The 21,312-nt window shown below is 53.9% G+C and overlaps 1 protein-coding gene across 2 annotated transcripts in view; it reads right to left on the reverse strand.

The window, feature by feature from the left end:
• Positions 1 to 4,489: 4,489 nt before the first annotated feature.
• The window catches only part of qars1 (glutaminyl-tRNA synthetase 1), a 30,602-nt gene continuing 13,779 nt past the window's right edge, over positions 4,490 to 21,312 (reverse strand). For both annotated transcript variants that reach the window (XM_055647904.1, XM_055647903.1), the window contains 17 exons: positions 20,255 to 20,326; positions 17,926 to 18,011; positions 17,046 to 17,132; positions 16,417 to 16,516; positions 15,570 to 15,648; positions 14,721 to 14,829; positions 13,777 to 13,907; positions 12,957 to 13,049; positions 11,236 to 11,373; positions 10,072 to 10,159; positions 9,377 to 9,520; positions 8,970 to 9,074; positions 8,176 to 8,268; positions 7,053 to 7,180; positions 6,279 to 6,345; positions 5,723 to 5,848; positions 4,490 to 5,066 (listed from right to left, as the gene is read on the reverse strand). In XM_055647904.1, the coding sequence (XP_055503879.1) occupies positions 5,016 to 5,066; positions 5,723 to 5,848; positions 6,279 to 6,345; positions 7,053 to 7,180; positions 8,176 to 8,268; positions 8,970 to 9,074; positions 9,377 to 9,520; positions 10,072 to 10,159; positions 11,236 to 11,373; positions 12,957 to 13,049; positions 13,777 to 13,907; positions 14,721 to 14,829; positions 15,570 to 15,648; positions 16,417 to 16,516; positions 17,046 to 17,132; positions 17,926 to 18,011; positions 20,255 to 20,326 (1,697 nt within the window). In that variant the 3' untranslated portion in view covers positions 4,490 to 5,015. The remainder of the gene's footprint in view (positions 5,067 to 5,722; positions 5,849 to 6,278; positions 6,346 to 7,052; positions 7,181 to 8,175; positions 8,269 to 8,969; positions 9,075 to 9,376; positions 9,521 to 10,071; positions 10,160 to 11,235; positions 11,374 to 12,956; positions 13,050 to 13,776; positions 13,908 to 14,720; positions 14,830 to 15,569; positions 15,649 to 16,416; positions 16,517 to 17,045; positions 17,133 to 17,925; positions 18,012 to 20,254; positions 20,327 to 21,312) is intronic.

Raw genomic sequence — 21,312 nt, forward strand, 5'->3', positions numbered from 1 at the left:
GACCGCGTCCGCATACCAGACTAGTCCCATTTGCCCCATGTCCCACTAAACCCTTTCTATCCATATATCTGTTCTAATATCTTATATAAACCGTAATTGTATCTGCTGCAATAGCTTCCTCTGATACGGACTACCTCTGTAGTGAAAAATTTGCCCCCCAAGGTCCCTCTGTAATGTCTGCGCCCTGTTCGTGGTGAGAGTACTAGGGGCAGGAGGTGGAGAGCAGAATTCTTAAGATTCACCATTCTCTGGGTGAAAAATAAAATATCTTATTCGCAGACTCCTTACTTACTTACTGGTTTGGATACCCCAGCCTGGGAAATCATCCAGTTTCTGGAACAAAAAAAAGTGCCCGAGGAGCTCAGCAAGTCAGGCAGCGCCTGTGGAGGGAATGGACAGGCAACTGCTATAATCGGGTCCCCTCTGCAGATGGCGCTATAGATGCCGTCCCACCCATTGAGTTCTTCCAGCACTGTGTTTCGCACCAGATTCCAGCATCTGCGGTTCCTTGTGTCTCCATCCCTGCTATCTTGTTCAACCCAATAAAGATTCCTTAAATTCCAATGAGATCACTGCTCCTTCTTCCAAACTGAGTGAAAAAGTCTTTGACAAGGCCCCACACAAGAGATTAGTGTGCAAAATTAGAGTACATTGCATTGGGGGATAGGGTATTGAATGCAATGGTTCTTCTTGGTACTTGGTTTCCTGTTCTTCCAAAAATATTCCAAGTGGAATTTAAACTGGAAGTGGCGGAGGGTGGACTTAAGCAAAAAAGGGTTCTTGGAGAAAAAGAGCTACCTTAAATTTAGTTGCGTCTGGTTGGGTAACTATAGTAGGATGAAGACTATTCCATGCTTTAATTGTGCGGGGGAAGAATGAATTGCTGTACACATCTGTCTTGGTAGCTGATATCTTAAATTGGATCGAATGCCCTCGTCTGCTCCTAATAGGTTTGGGTTTGGTGTGGGTTTGGTAATCTATGTCGAGCGGGCCTTTTAACATTCTGTAAAAACAGATCAAACGTTGAGCTTTACGTCTGTCTTGGAGAGGGTTCCACCCCAGTGAATTCAGAAGTTTCGTAATACTTGCTTCTCTCTCATAGGTATTAGTAACAAATCGGGCTGCATGCCTTTGGACACGTTCGATGGAAGAAATGTTTTTATTTGTGTATGGGTCCCATGCTGCAACTGCGTAGTCCAAATGTGGTTTAACGAGGGTGAAGTATAACTTCTCAAGTCAAGAAGTTTAAGTCAAGAAGTTTATTTGTCACATACACATACGAGATGTGCAGTGAAATGAAAAGTGGCAATGCTCGCGGACTTTGTGCAAAAAGACAAATAAACAAACAATCAAACAAACTATAAACACAATCACATATTATTTTACATATTAAATATTGTGGGCGGAAGGAAAAAACGTTCAGTAAAGTTAGTCCCTGGTGAGATAGGAGTTTATAGTCAAAATGACCTCTGGGAAGAAACTCCTTCTCAACCTCTCCGTTCTCACAGCATGGCAACAGAGGCGTTTGCATGACCGTAGCAGCTGGAACAGTCCGTTGCAGGGGTGGAAGGGGTCTTCCATGATTTCATTGGCTCTGGGGTTGCACCTCCTGATGTATAGTTCCTGCAGGGGGGCGAGCGAAGTTCCCATAGTGTTCCCATCTCCTAGATAGAATTTGAACAATGATGAAAGTTGCGTCTCAGAAAATTTAGGACACCTGTTGCTTTCACCGTTGCATGATGAGTCTGACCATTCCAGCGTAGATCGTTCTGTAATTTGATGCCAAGGTACTTGGTCTGTTTAAATTCTTCGAGGGTAGCACCAAAGATATTGTATGATGTTTCGCCTGGTTTCCGCTTTCTGGTGACACGCATGGTTTCACATTTGGAAGGGTTGAACTGCATGCCCCATTGTTGTGACCACTCAACCATAGTATTGAGATATTTTTAGAGAGCATCTTTATCATCAGCTGACTTAATTGGACGGTACAGCAAACAATCATCAGCGAATAGTCTGGTCGTAGTTGTGACTTTTTCATGAAAGTCATTTATGTAAAGCAAAAACAGATGTGGGTCAAGTACTGTGCCCTGAGGTGTACCACTCAACACTGGATGCCAATCAGAGCTCTTTCCGTTCACACACACGCACTGAAGACGTTTTGTCAGAAAACTGGAAATCCATCGTTTTGTGTTGGAACGAACACCGTAGAAGTCAAGCTTCCGAAGCAGTCTCTGGTGTGGGATGACATCAAATGCTTTAGAAAAGTCTAGCACTACTAAATCCCGTGATAACATTGCTATCAAGGTGCTTGGCCAGGTCATTTGTCATCAGGACAAGCTGAGACTCGCATGATCTATGCCTTCTAAATGCATGTTGGTTGTCAGCAAGAATGTTATGTTTGCTAAGGTGTCTCATCGAATAAATGCTCCAACAGTTTGCAGCACATACTTGTTAATGAAACAGGACGATAATTCGCCGGGTTGGTGGTTGAACCCTTCTGAGCATAGTGATGTTAGTCTTCCTCCAATCCAGCGGAACATCACCCGAGTCAAGCGACTGTTGGAAAATGAACTGCAAAACAGGAGCCAGTTCTTCGGCCTCGATCTTGAGGGCTTGATTCTGTATCTGATCTGGTCCAATAGCTTTTGTTGTATTGGTTTTGAGCAGTAACTTCTTGACATCTTCAACCTCAATTTTAATAGCAGGCATATCAGCATTCGGCCTTGGAGGTAGATCTGGATGCTCTTGTTTAAGGAAGGACATATATGCCTTGGCATCTACCCAGACTGTCTCCTGGGATGAGTGTATTAGTGTCTTAAAAATGTTACTTATTCCGGTAGAGATTTTTTCTGTGCAGTCCAAATCGTCTTATCTGAAAAATTCATGCTTTCTCGAGTTATTAATGAAAATGTTCAAAACTTTGAAAAAAAACAGCTGTCTTTCGCTGATGACATCACAAGTGCTGCGAGTGACGTCGCCCCCCCCCCCCCCCCCCCCCCCCATTTATTCAAATGTCAGGCCATCGACTGAAGATCAAAGATCATAGCTGAAGACTCTGGCGGCCCAACTCGCAGTTCTTCTTTGGTCGACGATCGCCCACTCGCGCCTCGGCTCAGGTCTGGTCCTCAGCTCGACCCACGCCTCCCCCCCCCCCTCTCTCTCTCTCTCCCCCCCTTTCTCTGTCTCTCTACCCCCCTCTCTCAAGGGGGGTGGTTTATTGTGTGTGTGGGGGGTGTGGTTAGTGGGTGTGGGGGTTGGTTAGTGTGTGTGTGTGGTGTTAGTGTGTGTTATTTGAGGGGACGGAACCCAATGGGTCCCACTTGGTCTAGTCTCTAGAATTATAAAACACTGATGTTGAGTGTGTGTGTGTGTAATCACATTTTCTTGAAAAAACGACACGCTAACGGTACATTTTTTACATATTCCTGTAGAAATTTATCCTGTGGAGTCCGAAATTGCCTCATCTGAAAAATGAATGCTTTATTTCTCGAGTTATTAATGAGAATGTTCACAAATCTGAAAAACGTTGAAAAAACCCGGCATCTTTCGCTGATGACGTCACAATGGGTCTGCGCGTTGTGTTCCACTCGCTGCGAGTGAAGAACGAGCTCTCGGGTTCGTCTCGGGTCGGGTCTCTCACCCCCTCTCTCTCACCCCTTCTTTCTTCCCCCCCCCTCTGCCAAGCCTCTCTGCCACCCCTCCCCTCCCCTTGTATTTATACAAAACAATGAGCCCAGCACCACCTTCTCCGGCCTCTCACTGACCAAGCTCATCACCATCTGTCTGTATGTGTCCATGGGATGTCTTACACTAATGTCCCTTTATAAATTACCATGTTACTGCTGAAGCTAAGGTTTCTCATTCCCTTTAGAGAGAGGAGGTACCCATTTGGCCCATCGAGCTCATGCTGGTTCCAGTAGTCCTCTACGTACTGTTCCCTGCTCCGCTGCAATGTCTCCTCTCTCACGTTCCCATTGAACCTTCTGCTTCCCCCACCAACCGCCTATGCCAGAGGCAATGTACAGTTAACCCAAGACCTGCACATATCTAAAACCTCTGGGATAACTCCGCGCAGCCAGCACCTGAGGTCAGAATCGAACCGGGGTATTTGGTACCACGTGGCAGCGGCTCTACCAGCTGTACCACTGCGCACCATCCTACTACAAGTTGTGTTTCTGCAGAAACAAGGTAACTTCAGGAATGGTGCTGGTAGTCCAGGGCAGGCCTGTCATAGGGGCTGGGGAATGTGCCAGTTAAAGGCTGGGGCCCGAGAGGCCTGTATTGCCTGCCCCACTGCAGGAGTCAGCACAGAGCACCAGCGACCCACGGACCCCAGCCTGGAACCCCCGCGGTGAGGGAGCCCAGTGCTCCTCATGGTTCCCGGTGGGAGGGAGTCCCCCAGCGGGGAGGGAACCCCCCCACGGCCCCGGCACTGTGTGTGGCCCCTTGCCACAGCATGTCGCAACTCTCATTCCACACAAGTCAGGGCTCCAAAAAGCATTGCTTTATTCTCAAAACTGACCACAGCTTGCTGCATGAACCCTAAGCTGAACAGAGGCAGTGAGAGTGGGGGGTAGAGGTGAGAGGCATGGGAGGGGCAGGAGGAGGAGGAGAATGGGAAGGAGGTAGGCAGGGCAGGGAGTGCGGGGTGGGAGGCCATGGGGGGGCATGGTGACACAGTACAGATCTGTCAATAGAACAATGAAATATCATGAACAAAACACAGCACACCAGGGATTGCAGTACGATCTCCACTCCTGTTGATCTGCGGCACAGCTGGTCAATGTGTGGGTCAGTTTTCCTGCTGCCAGCTCACGCACTGGGGTGATAGAGTGTGGCCCAGCGTGCCGGGGCTCCAGTTGTGTAGAGGCAGATGCATTGGGATGGTGGGGGTGTGTTCACCGCTCGAGCTCAGATTCTGCAGACCAGTTGTGATTGATGGAGCAAGCACAACCCTCGGTTCTTCCACCCCGCGTGAGACAGTCCAGGCCCGGGGTTGTTCACACCCTCTGCCCTCACATCTTCCCTGGGTCTTCCTTCAGTGTCACTGTTCTGTTAAACACCAGCTGCAGAGGGGAGGGGAGGTTGGGGGAAGGTGAGAGACACACACACAAGTTTGGGAATGAGTCGGCCCGGTGTGGGCAAACAATATCACTCGCACACCCTCCCTCCCTCTCCTGCCATGCACAGTAGCTGCACCCTCTATACAGCACGCCACGCTCACAGGCCCAGTCTACTCCAACAGCCTCTCCCAACCACAGTGCCCCCCCACCAGGAGCACAGCACAATCAAGTGCTCCTTAAGGGAGACTGCCCTGGAGGGCAGCCTTGCAGAGGTGAGGGGAGGGGACAGGAGAACGGCATTGGGCCAGGGTAGGTAGGTCCTGCCTGGTTTCCCTGCCTCAGCCTGTCATGGGAAGACGGTCCCGATCCGAAACGCCACCTATCCATGTTCTCCAGAGATGCTGCCTGACCCACTGAGTTACTCCAGAGATGCTGCCTGACCCACTGAGTTACTCCAGAGATGCTGCCTGACCCACTGAGTTACTCTGTGTCTGTTTTTGGAGGTGACCGCTACCGCTAACTCTCCCCATAAGCCTTGGTTCGCAGCGAGAGGCTTCAGTCGGTTACAGACTAGGGGAAGGTCCAAACCGACACCAACACCACTGATCGCGTGCGTCACCAGCATCCGCCGGCACACCACCTGGTAACGCCACACTCACCCGCTGCTCCGTGCTGTCGGGATCCAGAGAGAAATAACCCACGCGCTCAAACTGGAACTTGTCGAACGGCCGGGCAGCTCGCACAGAAACGTCCAGCAGAGCCGCTGGGATCAGCTGCAGGGAGCTCTGGGGAGAGATGGAGGCACGGTGATACCGTGCGTGGAGTGATTAATGGAAGTGTGGGGGTGGTGGGGAGATGGATGACTGACATAGTGCACTGAGCTTCCCCCAGCTCTCATGGTGTCTTTCAGGGAGCGTGGGTGGAAGCCATCATGATGAGTCAAGCAATGTACTTTGAGGGGATCAGCAAGGGCAGGGCATGCACAGGGGTATTGAGGGACGTCGGTGTACAGATCCAGGGGTCAGTGGACGAGGCAGCACAGGGCGGAGGAGGGTGCAGGGCATTAGTGGGCACAGAGAGCAGGGAGATGGTGGTATAGCTTCATGAAACACTGGGCTGGGTTCACCGTGACCTTGGGCAGTGCTGAGAACTCACCAGTGCCACGGTGACCAGTGCCTGCCCCATCCGTGGCTCAGGACCTCAGGACACACTCACCGGGTTAATGTCGCTCAGGAAGCCGCCGGGCACCTCGGCCGAGTCCTCGGGGCACTTGTGGATAAAGCTGCAACACAGTGGGTCATCATGTCAGCTGCGGCACAGAGATAACCCCCCCACACCCCCCCCCCCCCCCCCAACGTTTGTCCCACCCCGCCCCCCAGCCCGAGACACCGCCCAACCCCCACGGGAAATGAGCCCCTCCCCACGGCCGGCTCCTTGGGGCACTTGTGGAGGAAGCTGCAACACAGAGGTTCATCACGTCTGCTCCGGCACAGAGACCCCATGGTACACAAGATACCCCCACCCACCCACCCCTGCCCTGCCCTCAGCCAGATACCCGGGATAATTGCGGAGGAAGTTGCAACATACCCCAACAGGGACAGCCCCTCCCTCCCAATAGTACCCCCCCCCCCCCCCCCCCCCACAAGACAACCCCACTCACCCAGGAGACACAATGGGGCAGCCACCTCACCTCCCACAATGGAGACAGCTCCTACTTGGCACACCCCTGCCCCTATCCGAACCGCCCTCCACCACTCCCCGGAAACATGCCCCCCCTCCCTGGGAGAGCCCACACCCCGGGAGACGTGACCCCCCCCCCCGGGAGCCCCCCCACGCCCCCCCCCCCAAGAAACATTCCCCCATCCGCCCGCCCATCGCATCCCCATTACCCAGACGTGCTGGTAGCCTTACGGCCTCTGGCAGTAGGCTACAGGCCCCCACCCTCAGCCCACAAACCCCCCCTAACCCCACCCCTCCAGAGCCACTCACAGCCTCTCGTACAGCCGAAGCTCACAAGTCACAGGGTTGGACACCCAGTGAATAAAAGCCTTGGGTTTCTCCACCGACTCGGATTTCTTACAAGTTGCCTCCAGTTCAGTCACCTTCCTGTCGTTGTCCTGCGGGATGAAATCTACAGGTGAGTGGGATCGTGCCCAGTGACCACATCCCCCACGCTGCTGCCTCCCACACAGGTGGTGTGTCCCCATCCCCCCCCCCTCCTCTCCCACACAGGTGGTGTGCCCCCTTCCCTGCCCCCCTCTTCCCCACCAGGTGGTGTCCCACCAGGTCCCCGCCCCCCTTTCCCACCCCCTCCTCTCCCACACAGCTAGTGCCATCCCCTCCCCCTCCCCTCCCCTGCCCACCCTTCCCCACCCCCTCCTCTCCCACACTGCTGCCTCACAGGCAGGACGTGTAGACTGAATGAGCTCCAGACTTTGGGAGACCTGCACAGCTCCATGACTCTGTGACCATTGCTGGATTTTGTTCAGAGGAAGGCCGGTGTAGGGAGTTACAGCAAGGAATCTGGAGTTTATTCTCTGGAGGTTAGAATGAGGGGAGATTCCCCTGAACCACGCCCAGACCCCGCAGGGCGGGCTGCAGAGAGCACGGGCCCTGGGCTGAAGGTCACAGTCACATTTGGGGCCGAGGGTAGAAATCTCCTCACAGCGGCTGGGGCATCTCTGCAATCCAATGCCCAGCCAGCCAGCGGCAAATCTATCCAAGCGAGGGCCGGTGACCTGGATACTGAAGGAATCAAGGGCGGGGGATAGTACACAGAGATGGGTGAGAGGGGTTGAATGGCCTGGTGCTGCTCCAAGACTATCCCTTACCCCGGAGGCAGAGCCGGATCGAGCAGCAGGAGTAGTGGTCCTACACAGAGCGGGCTGGGGGGAGGATGGACCCCACTCCCAGCTTGCAGAACATGCCCCTCTTCTCTCTCTCTCCCCCCCCCCCCCCCCCCCCCCCCGGAACTGTCAAATCTTTCCCACCCCCTATCCTGGGAACCATCCCCTCCTCCCAGCCCACCATCCCGGGAATGTCCCCCCGCCCCCCCCCCCCCCACCTTGGGAAGCGTCCCCACCTACCCCACCCTGCAGGAGCAGAGACCTACCCGGATCACCCGCTGCACAGACAGGATGTAGCCAGTGTGTCGCAGCCCGACCGGCTGCTCGCAAGTCAATCGCTTGTAACCCTTCTCCATCACCTGCACACAAACACACCACATCAACGCACACACTCAATGGCAGGGCTGAAGCAGATGGACACACCAGCAGACTGGGCCGGTGGAGGCTTCCCAACAGAGGGACACAGCAGCAGACCAGGTGAAGGGAACTGCCCAGTGATCCTCAGTGCCAGCCACAGCTGACATCTCGTCTTAATCCGAACAGCCAGAGATTGAACAAGGGTCTCGACCCGAAACGTCCCCCATTCTCTCCAGAAATGCTGCCTTGTCCCTCTGCGTTATTCCTGCATTTTGTGTCTGACTTCCCTGTTCCTAACATCCCCATCGGCCGCACCCGCCCACACCTGCACACACAATCCCCTTTAACCACCCCTCCTCGCCCCCCACACCCAACCCACTCTTTAACCTCCCCTCCTCGACCCCCTCCACACAAACAGACATTCCCAAAGCAGAGTGGCCAAGACTAGACTGATCCACCAGCCCAGAGTCCTTACTCCAGATCCTACAGCAAATAACAACCCATGATCCAGATTCCATGGCCAATCCCGACCCCAATTTGATCCTGAACAGATCCGGATCTTGACCCCATGACCGATTCTAAACTGGATATTAGTCCACGCAGAAAACCCTCCCGATCTGTATCTGATAGCGATGCTGCGGTCCATACAGAGCACCCACACAATTCCCGTACCTCGACCCGGCACAGGGCAGCTGCTACTCACCTCCCGGAAGTCCGCCTGCTCGATGTAGATGGTGCGGCTGAACGGAACCACGTGGAAACCTCTGCTCTCATCCGCTGGGAAATTGGGAACAGACACCTCCAGCGGCTGTGAACGACAGAAAGCTTCATCAGGGGAGGTAGCACAGTGCTCACAACTACCCTCCCCACACACCACCCACGCCCGTGTGGTGAAATATGGCAGCAACCAGGGATCAGCAAGGCCCCTCGCTCTGCACCACCCTCCCCTCCCCTCCCCAGGCTCTGTGTTGTCCGTGAGTGAGGACTGTGACCACAACGGCAACAGCTCCGTGTAGTTACAGGCTATTCAGCTCTTAGCATCAACACCAGCTGTGGTTCCTTGCAGCACCGTGTACATCGAATGGCCGCCGTGGTGTTGCCGCAGATTACCTGGTTGGACGGGAAATTGGTAATGGTGACTCTCAGTGGCTCCAGGACAGCCATGGCCCGAGGTGCCGTGTCATTGAGAACATCGCGGACGCAGGACTCCAGCAGGTGAGGGGCCATCGTCGTCTGTGCGACCGTCACTCCAACCTGGGAAGCAGAGCAGAGGAGATCGGTAAACCAGGCACTGCAGAGGGGTGCCGGGAACAGAGGTGGGAGATGGGTCTAGGGGCAGGGCTGGGAGGGTAAAGGTAGCGGTGGGCACTGCAGCAAGGGGAGCCAGGAGCAGAGGTGGGAGGTGAGCACAGGGCTAGGATAAGGGCATGAGGGGCAGGGCATCACTGGCAGGGGCAGTAAGGTGGCAGGTGTGCACAGCAGTGGGTGGGTGCAGATTAAGGGAGACAGTGACCCAGGTAGAGCACAGTGAAGGAGACTGGAGTGTTGTGAAGGGACACCCTGGCTGCACAGTTCCAAACCTCACCAATCAGCACATAAAACCAGCTGTGATCACCACCCTGGAGGGGAGGTGACTGGGGGTATTTAAAGAGGGGGTGATGGGGACCTGCCAGAGAGGGCGGCAAGGACAGGGACAAATCAGCGATGACAGTGAGTGCTGGGGCAGGCTGTAGGGGCAGAGCAGCACACTGACCAGTGTACCCCCCCCCATAGCGGGCAGGGCCATCCAGACGTGGACCCCTCACCTTGGCACAGAAGTTGTTGATGGCCTCCGAAGGGAAGCCTCTCCTGCGCAGCGCGGTCAGCGTGAAGAGGCGCGGGTCATCCCAATCCCTGTGAAAGGCAGAAGGGAAACACCGCCAGTGGCAGGAAACCACCCCTCCCCCACCCCAGGACAACACCCCGTATCCCAGCATTCCAACCCCCCCCCTACCCCCCCCCCCCCCCCCATAGCGGGCAGGGCCATCCAGACGTATCCCAGGATTCCAACCCTCCCCTTGGCACAGAAACCACCCCTCCCCCACCCCAGGACAACACCCCGTATCCCAGCATTCCAACCCCCCCCCCTACCACAAGGGAACCACCCCTCCTGCCCCGACAACACCCCGTATCCCGCATTCCAACCTCCCCCCTACAGGCACAAGAAAACCCCCCCTCCCCGCCCCAGGACAACACCCCGTATCCCAGCATCCCAACCCCCCCCCTACAGGCAAAGGCACCCCTCCCCGAAGGACAACAAACATCCCGCATTCACCCCCCCCTACAGCACAAGGAAACCACCCCTCCCCGCCCCAGGACCACACCCCGTATCCCAGCATTCCCCCCCCCCCTACAGGACAACACCCCGTATCCCAGCATTCCAACCTCCCCCCTACAGGCACAAGGAAACCACCTCTCCCCGCCCCAGGACAATCCCCCTATCCCATTCCAACCCCCCCCCTACACACCAACCCCCCTCCCCGCCCCAGGACCACCCCGTATCCCAGCCCACCCCCCCCCTACAGGCACAAGGAAAATCCCCCTTCCCCCCCCAGCTCACCCAACCCCCGGAACCCCTCCCACTATCTCCACCCCAGCCCCCAACCCGTTCCTGGGTTACACTACACATCCCCCACTGCCAATCCCCTCCCCCCACACCATGCTCCCTCCTCCCTGGTCAGATCAGGGACATCTCGGGTGGAGGAGTTACAAACGGTGAGCTGATCATTAAATCCAACTTGGAGATTACATGCATGGCAATTTAGTATATTTATTAAAGGTTACGTTTTACTAAAATTAACACCGTGTTTGCATTAACAAACGTTAATGGATGTTGTCCCTTGCATTGGTGGTGTGCATGCTGAGAGTAGCCGGCTCGTTGCTAACCCGTCAGTGAGACAGCAAGCGGCAGAGCAGGAGATGGGCCTTACCTGACAGCCCCGGCCTCCACCAGTTTGATGATCTTCCTCTTGGACACCACAGTATACTGCAGGTTGAGGCGACCATATTCCCACTGCACGGGGCAGTACACGTCCAGGGCATTGCACAGCCAGTAGTATGATGATCGGCTGCAGGAGGCACAGGTCAGGACCTCGCCCAGCCCGACAGCAATGGCCCCTCCCTCCCCTGCACCTCACTCCCCCGCCCCCCCACACCTCACTCCCATTCTCGCAATTTACATTCCCACCTTACGCCCGTCCCTGCACTTTACTCCCGTCCCCCAGATCCTACCCCATCCCCCGCACCCCAACCTACCTCAACCACTATTCCCTGCACCTTACACCCATGTCCCCCGCACCTTACTTCCGTCCTCACATGTGACTTCCCCGACCTCACGTTACTTCCCCATCCCAGGGGTGCTGCCAGCTTATTTAGTAACTGCTTCACTGACCTCAGCATGTCTCAAAGTGCTCGACAACAAAGATAGCTCTTTTCAAATTATTCAAATGAAGGCGTTGAGGCATCACTGTGCACATGGAAATTGCACAAAACAGCAACGGAAGATATTGCCATGGAAACAGCCTACTTTTAATGAATATCAGTGCATCAGATAACCAACTTCACAGAAAGACTAGACATGGGAGAACAGCTAATCAAAGCCAACGTTGGCAGAGGCAAGAATCAAGGGAGATGTGTGTGTGACTGACAGAATGTTACCAGCAGGGGACTCTGTCCCTGCTATCCCCAACCTGTCTAACACAGTCAACGTAAAAGCAGGAGATGATGTTTGAAGATGGAACAAAACACGAGGGGGAAGGCAAGTGAAGGTTTAATAAATGTGAGCGTTGAGTGGTGTGGAGAGACAGAGGGACCATGAAGTGCATGCCCACAGATCTTTAAATGCAGCAGGATAGCTCAATGTGGAAGTTAAAATGGTGGGCGGGATTCAGTCTACAGCAATTATAACAGATTTGACATCCATGTTCTCCAGGGCAACTGCCTGACATGCTGAGTTACACCAGCATCGTTTCTCCTTTGTAAACCAGCACCAGTTCCTTGTGTCCACATGGCAGATTAGTACTGCAGACACCACAAGGTGGATCACAGATTGAGTAATGCACATAGCACTGGTCACCTCCCATACTCCAAAGACTTGCAGGTTTGTAGGTTAATTGGCTTCAGTAAATTGTCCCCAGTGTGCAGGATAGTGTTAATGTACTGGGTGATCACTGGTCAGCGTGGACTCGGTCAGTCAAAGGCTCTGTTTCCATACTGTATCTCTAAAGTCTAAAGTACACCGGAGATTAGAATAGAGAGCACACAGCGGAGACTGACTAGAAGACCAGTTATGGGGAACGTGGGGGAGATAATGTGGACAAGCTCTCCGACTTGGCCTTGATTTCCACGCAACAAGGGCTGCTACCAATCAGCGGCACATTTACCAATGTCTCAAAAATGTTAAAATGCTCTTCACACCTTGGCAGCTTGTCATAGGAGCGCAGGCTATTTGTCAGTTTAGTAGATTGTCCTATTTCTACCACACTAATCCCACTGCACCGCACTCTCCCCACAGCCCTGCATCAACCCCACACTAATCCCACTCACTCCCCACAGTCCTGTATCAATCTCGAGCCAAGTCAAGCACTTTCAGCCATGCCCCATAGGGTCCTGTCAGCAATGCTCTGCCCTGACAAAGCAAGGTTGGACTCACCGAGCTTGGAACTCCTTGGTGCAGAGCGAGTGTGTGATGTGCTCGATGGAGTCACACAGGCAGTGGGTGTAGTCGTACGTGGGGTAGATGCACCTGGAACAGACACAAGGGCAGTGAGGAGCGGGGGCACCGAGCGCTGGCAGTGGGGGCCAGTGTTGGGGGAAACATGGGCAGGGCAGGGCTAGGTGAGTTGGGGTCACAGAATGCAAGGGTCTAGGTGTGGGAGAATGGGCAGTGAGGGCTGGAGCCTTTGGAGAGGGTACAAGAGTCGAGAGTGTTTTATTGTCATATGTCCCAGATAGGACAATGAAATGCTTGCTTGCTGCAGCACAACATTTTCACCAAAATGCTGCCTGAATGAGGGGGTTTAATACAAGGAGAAATTTGACAAACTTCGATTGTTTTTTTCTAGAGCAATGGAAGCTAAGGAGTGAGCTGAGAGAATTATATAAAATGATGAGAGGCAGAGACAGGGTAGAGAGTGAGAACATTTTTCCCCGGGATGGAAAAGTCAAAGACTAGAGGGCATAGATTTAAGGTTAGCGGGGCAAAGCCTTGAGATGTGCAGAGCAAGTTTATTTTTTACACAGAGGGTGGTGGGTGCCTGGAACGTGGTGCAATGGTGGTGTTCAGAGGCTTTTAGATAGGCACATGGATTTGCAGGGAATGGAAGGATATGGATCATGGTGGGCCTATCTAGGCATCACGTTTGGCATGGACGTTATGGGCCGAAGGGCCTGTGGCTGTGCTGTTCTATGTTCATAAGTAGATACTGAACATAGTGACAGGTGTGATGAGGGAGCAAGGTGCTGCTGGTTACCATTGATCCCCAGTTCGATGGTGAGCTGTGTATTTTATTCTGTAAGCCACTGGGTCCATTTTCCCATCTTCCATGATCAGCTTCATGCGAAGGGTCACCTCTCCTTCTGCAAACATGCCCTTCCTCATTTGCTGCAGGGAAAGACGGAGGGGAGGCTTAGTCACAGCACGGGGGGGGTGGGAAACGGTAACAACGCACAGTCCGCATTCCCAGGTTGTCCGGTAACAGCCCCCACCCACCCCTCCCGTTAACAGCCCCCACTGGCACTGGCACCCACCCCATCCCGTTACCCACCCACCCCCACTGGCACTGGCCATCACCCCTACCCACCCCACCCCCACTGGCACCACCCCATCACCCTACCCCCACCACCCCCACTGGCACCACCCCCCATCACCCCTACCCACACCCACCCCCACATGGCACTGGCACCACCCCCATCACCCCTACCCACCCCACCCCCCTGGTTAACCCCCCCACCCCCCCACTGCACCCATCAACAGCCTATCATCACCCCACCCACTTGGTAACAGCCCTCACCCACTATCGCCCCTGCCCACTGCATCATGTGGCGACTCCACCACTACTCTGTGCCCCTGGCTACAGGCACCCCCACTGGTATTCCCCCCCCCCCCCCCCCCAGTAATCTCTGCCCCGGCAAACACCCCCCTTGCCACCCGGTGCTTTGACCAGTTCCGTCGCTGGTGCCATGGGAGCCAGGGACGGGAAGCTCGGTGCAGACTGCAGCAACGTGAAGCGTCGGTAAATGGCGACTCTCCCCCAAGACAGGCGTACAGCGTTCCCGCACGGTTATAGGTCCTGACACTGACACACACCCCGTGTAACACACTCACACCCACGCTCCCGGCAATCGCGGGAACACTCCGAGTTTACCGGTGGACAGTGAGCCGGGGACCCGGTGCTGATAACTCTCTGCCGCTTACCTCGAAGAGCAGGAGCGATTCCTCAACGGGCCGATCCCTCCAGGGGGACGGGGGCGGGTTGTGGCCTTTGATCTCCTCCACCTTCTGGTGACAGGCGTAGGCCTGCCTCCTGCGGGAAGGGGAGGACAGGGTGTCAGGGGGCTGAGAGTACATGGCCGCACACAACACCACTGCTCTTCAGAGAAGATGCCAGAGCAGCCAAGGACTGGCTCCCGACCCCCCAGCACTGTCACTATAGCCACTGCCCCACAGCCTAACCCTAACCCAGTCAATCCCGACCTCACCAGAGCAGCCACTGCCCCACAGCACCAGGGACTAGATCTCTCCAATCCTCTGGCACATTGACTGTGGCTGGTGCTCGATTAGCCGGGCTGGGCCAATGACCGAATTGGCTGTGATCACCATCCAATATCTGGGGATGGATTGGGATTGGCCGATTCCAGGACAGCCTGCCTGAGATCAGTCTGGGCATGTTCCTGATTGGCCTCGGGGAGTGGCCACGGGCAGCGGCCGGCATTATCTGGAGCTGTGAGTGGTGGGCAGCAGCGGCATGGGCGGCAGTGTCCACACACAGGTGATTAATAAACTGGGCCTCAGCATGGGCATAGACACAAACTGGGATACCACACGTGCCACAATGCAGTGGAGAATCCAGGGGAAACGGCCGACAGGCGGTGAGCAGAGGTGGAACACACGCCCTTAGCACAACTGGAAACATGTTTCAGGGAAAGCGAGCGAGAGGGGAACGTGTAGAGGGGCATGATCAGAGCACCGTGCGGCAGAGACTGGCACGATGCAAAGCGTCAGAGTTGCCTCACTGTGCTGTGCACTACGTTTCACTGCACCCACCTTTTGATGAGCTCCACTGCCCAATCATACAGATGATCAAAATAGTCCGAGGCGTGGGTGATTTTGTACGGTGTGTAGCCTGCAGAGAGTGGAGATGGAGAGAGGGGTGAGATCGGAGAGAGGTGCGAACAGAGAGTGGAGAGAGATGGGATCAGAGGGAGTGGAGAAGGAGTGGGTGGCAGGCTTGTCATAATGGCAACTCCTTTCCAGGGTGGAGGGGGAGAGTGGAAGCGGGCAGAGAAAGTCACACGGTAGAAACGGTGGCCACCGAGCAAGGGGAAAGCTGATCTCGGATTCAGAGACTAATTCAATGGCACAGCAGTGCAGCGGTAGAGTTGCTGTCTCACAGCGCCAGAGACCCGGGTTCGACCTTGACTACGGGTGCTGTCTGAGTGGAGGTTGTACATTCTCCTTGTGACCGTGTGGATTCCCTCTGGGTACTCTGGTTTCCTCCCACATCTCAAAGACGTCCAGGTTTGTAGGTTAATTGGCTCAGGATAGTAGTGAACATTGTCCCCAGTGTGTAGGATAGTGCGAGTGTATGGGGTGATCGCTGGTCGGCACGGACTCGGTGAGCTGCATCTCTAAAGACTAAAGATGGTTGAGCTGAGCAACTGGGACCAGCAGGAATTTTGGATCAGCAAGGGAACGTTGCAGATGCTGGGTACCCACTCGAGATTGGTGTCATCTACACTCATTCCACTGGCCGCTTAGTGTTTGGTACCAATACAACAGGCACTGAACAAACTGTGCCAGTCTGCCCAGGGCTAAACCCACAGCCAGCACGAACACAGCCGGCCACTCCACCGTCTCTCAGATGCTATCCCCACAGCCAGCACCAACATACCCAGCCACTCCACCATATCCCGGATGCCCTGGAAATACTTCTCCTCCTCCTTCTCCGGGTTGGTGTCGTCGTACCGGAGGAAGCAGATTCCGTCGTTTGCCTGCAAGGCATGTTTGTCTCCGTCAGTGATGGTCGGTCAGTAAGCGGCACCCTAACCTGCGGTCCCCGGGGCCAGTGGGAGAGGGGCGGCAGGGGCGCACAGCCAGTGCTCACGGCTCCAGAACCGGAGGAACAGGAGCAGCGGCAAATCCGCTTAGAGATGAAGCCACGTGGAGCCGCAGCCCACGGCACCGTGGACTCTGGCCACTGGACGGGTGAAAGGCACTGCTTGTAGAGGAACCAGATCATCCAGATACAAGGGCACAGTGACCCCTGGACATGGGGATTCACACTGATCGAGCGACCCCTGGATGGTCTTGTCCCACCGTGTCCCCTCCTCCGCGCATGGGGGCTCACCCAGGCCCAGCAACCCCTGGGTGGGTCCTTCTCCACCACGTCTCCCCCCCCCCCCCTCCACACTCACCCTCACCAAGCTGCCCCTGGTCAGGGTCCTTCTCCTAAGCACCTCCCTCACATATGTGGACTCACCCTGTGCCCTCCCTCCACCTCCCAAGCGCATTGACACTCACCCTGGCATAACCAAAGTTGAAGTTGATGGCCTTGGCGTGGCCGATGTGGAGAATCCCATTGGGCTCTGGTGGAAACCGCGTGCGGACCTGACAAACAGCAACGGGGCAATGAGCACATTCACTTCGTATCCGGCATCCGAATGCTCCTCGCTCAATCTGTACCTCATCCCAAACTGTTCCTTGCCAATCATTTGGAAAGTCTGCCCAATCTGGGTAGTCTCTCTTCACTGGTGTGGTGGCAGGCTGGGGCCAGACTGGGCTGGGCTGCACTGGGGAGCTTACAATGAGGGCAGGAGAACGGCCAGACCCAGCACCTCATCATCAGCTATAGCACACCTGACTGCAGCACAGGTGGATGAGGGGTGACCTTGTAGAAGTGCATAAGATCATGAGGGGGATAGATAGGGTGAATGCCCAGTGACTTTCATCTTTCACATTGTCCCCAAACCCACACCCTCTTCAAAACTCTGATGGAGCAACCTGACCTAAAACCAGTTCCATTTGCCAGTGTTTGGCCCATATCCCTCTAAATCCATCCATGTGCATGTCCAAGTGTCTTTGAAATGGTGCTATAGTACCTGCTTCAACTACCTGCTCTGGCAGCTCATTCCATACACCTACCATCCCGTGTGTGACAAAGATGCCCGTCGGGTTCCTAATAAATCTTTCCCCTCTCATCTTAAACCTATGTTCTCTGGTTCTTGATTCCTGCTCACTGCTGTCAGAAAACCAACAACAGTGACCAAGCCTTGTCACATCCCTGACCCCAGCAAGGAGGAGGTGGTAGCACTACACATTGCCCAGGGCTGCAGGGCCAGGGAGCCAGCTGCCACTGGGGACAGGCTCAGGGAAAGGGTGGTTGGTGGCAGGGGCATCGTACCTGGCCTCCTGTAATCTCCAGGTGTTTCTGCAAGAGCTCCATGGTGTTGTCTGTCACAACGTAACCTTCCGTCTTAAAGTTTTCACCTTCAGTGAAGAAAGAAAATTAATGACCACCTTCCATGGTGTAAATGACCAGGAGCTGCGTTCCACAACATCCATGCCCAACGTGACTCCAGTCAATTTCAACTAGCCAACCCCCCTCATCTATAAACCAGCCCTCAAACTGGCACTGAAACATCCATGTCTCTCCTAACTCAGTCCACTGCTCTCTCCCCACAGCCCAGAATCAATCACACTACCCTGTTCTCTCACAGCCCTGTATCCTTCCCCACACTAACCCCACTACCCTGCTCTCTCACAGCCCTGTATCCTTCCCCACACTAACCCCACTACCCTGCTCTCTGCCCACAACCCTGTATCAATCATAAGATCAGATAATCAGAGCATAATTAGGCCATTTGGCCCATCAAGACTACTCAGCCATTCAAGCATGACTGATCGATCTATCTCTCCCCCCTAACCCCATTCTCCTGCCTTCTCCCCATAACCTCTTACACCCGTACTAATCAAGAGTCTATCTATCTCTGTCTTAAATATAGCCACTGACTTTGACTCCACAGCCTTTTGTGGCAAAGAATTACTCAGATTCACCACCAACTAAAGAATTCCTCAAAGATAGACACTAACTGCTGGAGTAACTCAGAGGGACAGGCAGCATCTCTGGATAGAAGGAATGGGTGATGTTTCGGGTCCAGACCCCTCGTCAGACTGTTGTAAAGGATCTCGACCTGAAACGTCACCCATTCCTTCTCTCCAGAGATGCTGCCTGTCCCACTGCGTTACTCCAGCAGTTTGTGTCTATCTTCAATTTAAACCAGCATCTGCAGTTCTTTCCTACACATCAAAAGAAATTCCTCCTCATCTCCTTCCTAAGAGAATGTCCTTTAATTTTACTTCGGAGTCACGTGAGGGACTCCATTAAAGAAACCCGCTACGACGCATGCGTGCCATAAAAATAGGCCAGGATTAGCGGGGCAGGTCATAGAATTGATGGCCTACCCGGAGGACAATGCCTCTGTATAGTAAAGTACGGTTTTGTTATACAGTAAGAAAAAAGGCTATCAGAGGCAAGGAATTGGCGTTTAATCAGCTTTAAGATACTGTACCATAGAGTGTAACTCATATCCCATATTTCTGCCACCGCGAAATGGTCTGATAGGCGGGAGTGGACAATAACATATTTAATTTTCACCCCACCAGGGCTGCAGCTACATCTGCAGCAAAACGCCTTGATGTATCCATGGACCAAATCATCAGGATTGCAGGATGGTTGTTGGAGAATACGTTTCAGAAATGTTAACAAACCAGTTAGCAGTATGGGAACGTGTTTTCGGGGACCAATTTTAAGTTCTGTATGATAATTTATCCCTGAAGAATACAGGGTTATGATTTCAATTAATTCGATATTATTTATCATTTCCATTAAATAATTGGTATGAATGCTTTGAATATAATTAACAATTTCTCTCTAACTACCAAGGCAGTTGTGAAGCATGGACTCGTTTCCACGGCATGAGGTCACAGAGCTTTGAAATCTTTCATGGAGTCCCTCACGTGACTCCGAAGTAAAATAGTAAGATTAAACGAGAACTTACCAGTTTGAAGTTTGATCTGTATTTTATGAGGAGGAACGTTGAGGGAATACATGCCCTCCGCTCCCACCCTCATAGGGTCAAATCTTGAGCTGGTATCTCTTTGATAATCTTGCTATTTTAGGTCAATATAGGGTATCTGTGACCTCACACCGCTGCTTTGAAGGATGACACGCATGCGTCGTAGCGGGTTTCTTTCATGTATTCCCTCAACGTTCCTCCTCATAAAATACAGATCAAACTTCAAACTGGTAAGTTCTCGTTTAATCTTACTATTCTGTGGTGATGACCTCTAGTTCTAGACTCTCCCGCTAGTGGAAACATCCTCTCCACATCCACTCTATCCAGGCCCACACTAACTCCACAGCTCCGCTCTCTCCCCACAGCCCTGCATCCATCTTCACTCTAATCCCGCTGCCTCTCTCTCTGCCCAGTGCATACCAGGTACTCGCCCCTCTCTGGTGAATACTGTCCCCCTTGGATCCTCCCCCTCCTGCAGTGTCATTCACCTGCCCAAGGAACGTTTCCCAGTTCCTCTGCATTCCCTGACCTCAGCTTACTCCTCCCACCCCTACTGTCATGCTCCCTGACGTGGAGGTTGGTTTGGTTAAACTGCACGGGGGGGGGGGGCAGTGGGACAGTTGGTGACTCCTGGGAGGGGGCACAGACACTCACCAGGCCGATGGAACTTTATCGCCTCTCCCCGCAGTTGCTCCAGCACGGATGCAGAGTGCAGCGTCAGCTGATCTGTGGGCGAGAGGAGGAAGACAAACCGTTACCCGCCAGTGACCAACATGGAACACCAGGAGTTTAAGAAGGATGCTGCAAAATCGAAGGTCCACAAAAAAGATGGAGAAACTCAGCGGGTGCAGCAGCATCTATGGAGCGAAGGAAATAGGCAACGCTTCGGGCCGAAACGTTGCCTATTTCCTTCGCTCCATAGATGCTGCTGCACCCGCTGAGTTCCTCCAGCTTTTTTGTGGACCATGGAACACCAGGATCCCGCCGATCGCTGATCGTGACCAGCTGTTGCAGAGTGGTGCTTCTATAAAACAGACATTTGGAGGTACGTGGATAGGAAAGGTTTAGAAGAATATGGGCCAATTGTGGGCTAATGGGACATGCTTAGATGAGGCGTGGATGGGCTGAGACGAATGGCCTGTTTCCGTGCTGTGAAACCAGGACGTGTAGCCTTGGAGACACTGTTTAGCCAGCCTTGCAGATTTACTGCAGTACACCTGTACACGGTGTGCTGGCTGGCAATGCACATTGCCAGTCAGTACACCAAGATGAGCTGCATGAGTCAGGATGAGCTGCATGGGTGAGTGAACTTCGCTATGGTGTTAAAATGCTTAGGTGCTGCTGGAACTGCATCCATTGAGGAAAGCGGAGGTGGATGTGTTGTATCGTCAAGCGAGGGCTGCTGGTGAACTAACAGGAGAGTGGGGGTAGGTAGTTGCTTTGTACAGCCCAGCAACTTGGGGGGGGGGGCTGGTGGCGAACTGTGACGAGGAGTGGAGGTTGGTGCGTTGTATCAGCTGGAGGCTCAAGGGGGCGGTGGTGAACAGCGGTGGTGAACAGTGAGAATGGGGGTTGGTGGGTGGTACTGGCCGGTGGATGATACTGGCCGGTGGTGAACTATGAGGAGAGAACATGAGGAACTATCACTCTTTAGTCACAAGGTAGTTAATCTGCGGAACTCATTGCCACAGAGGGCTGTGGAGTCCAAGTCA

The sequence above is a fragment of the Leucoraja erinacea genome, chromosome 16 (genome assembly GCF_028641065.1).
Source record: "Leucoraja erinacea ecotype New England chromosome 16, Leri_hhj_1, whole genome shotgun sequence".
NCBI lineage: Eukaryota > Metazoa > Chordata > Chondrichthyes > Rajiformes > Rajidae > Leucoraja > Leucoraja erinaceus.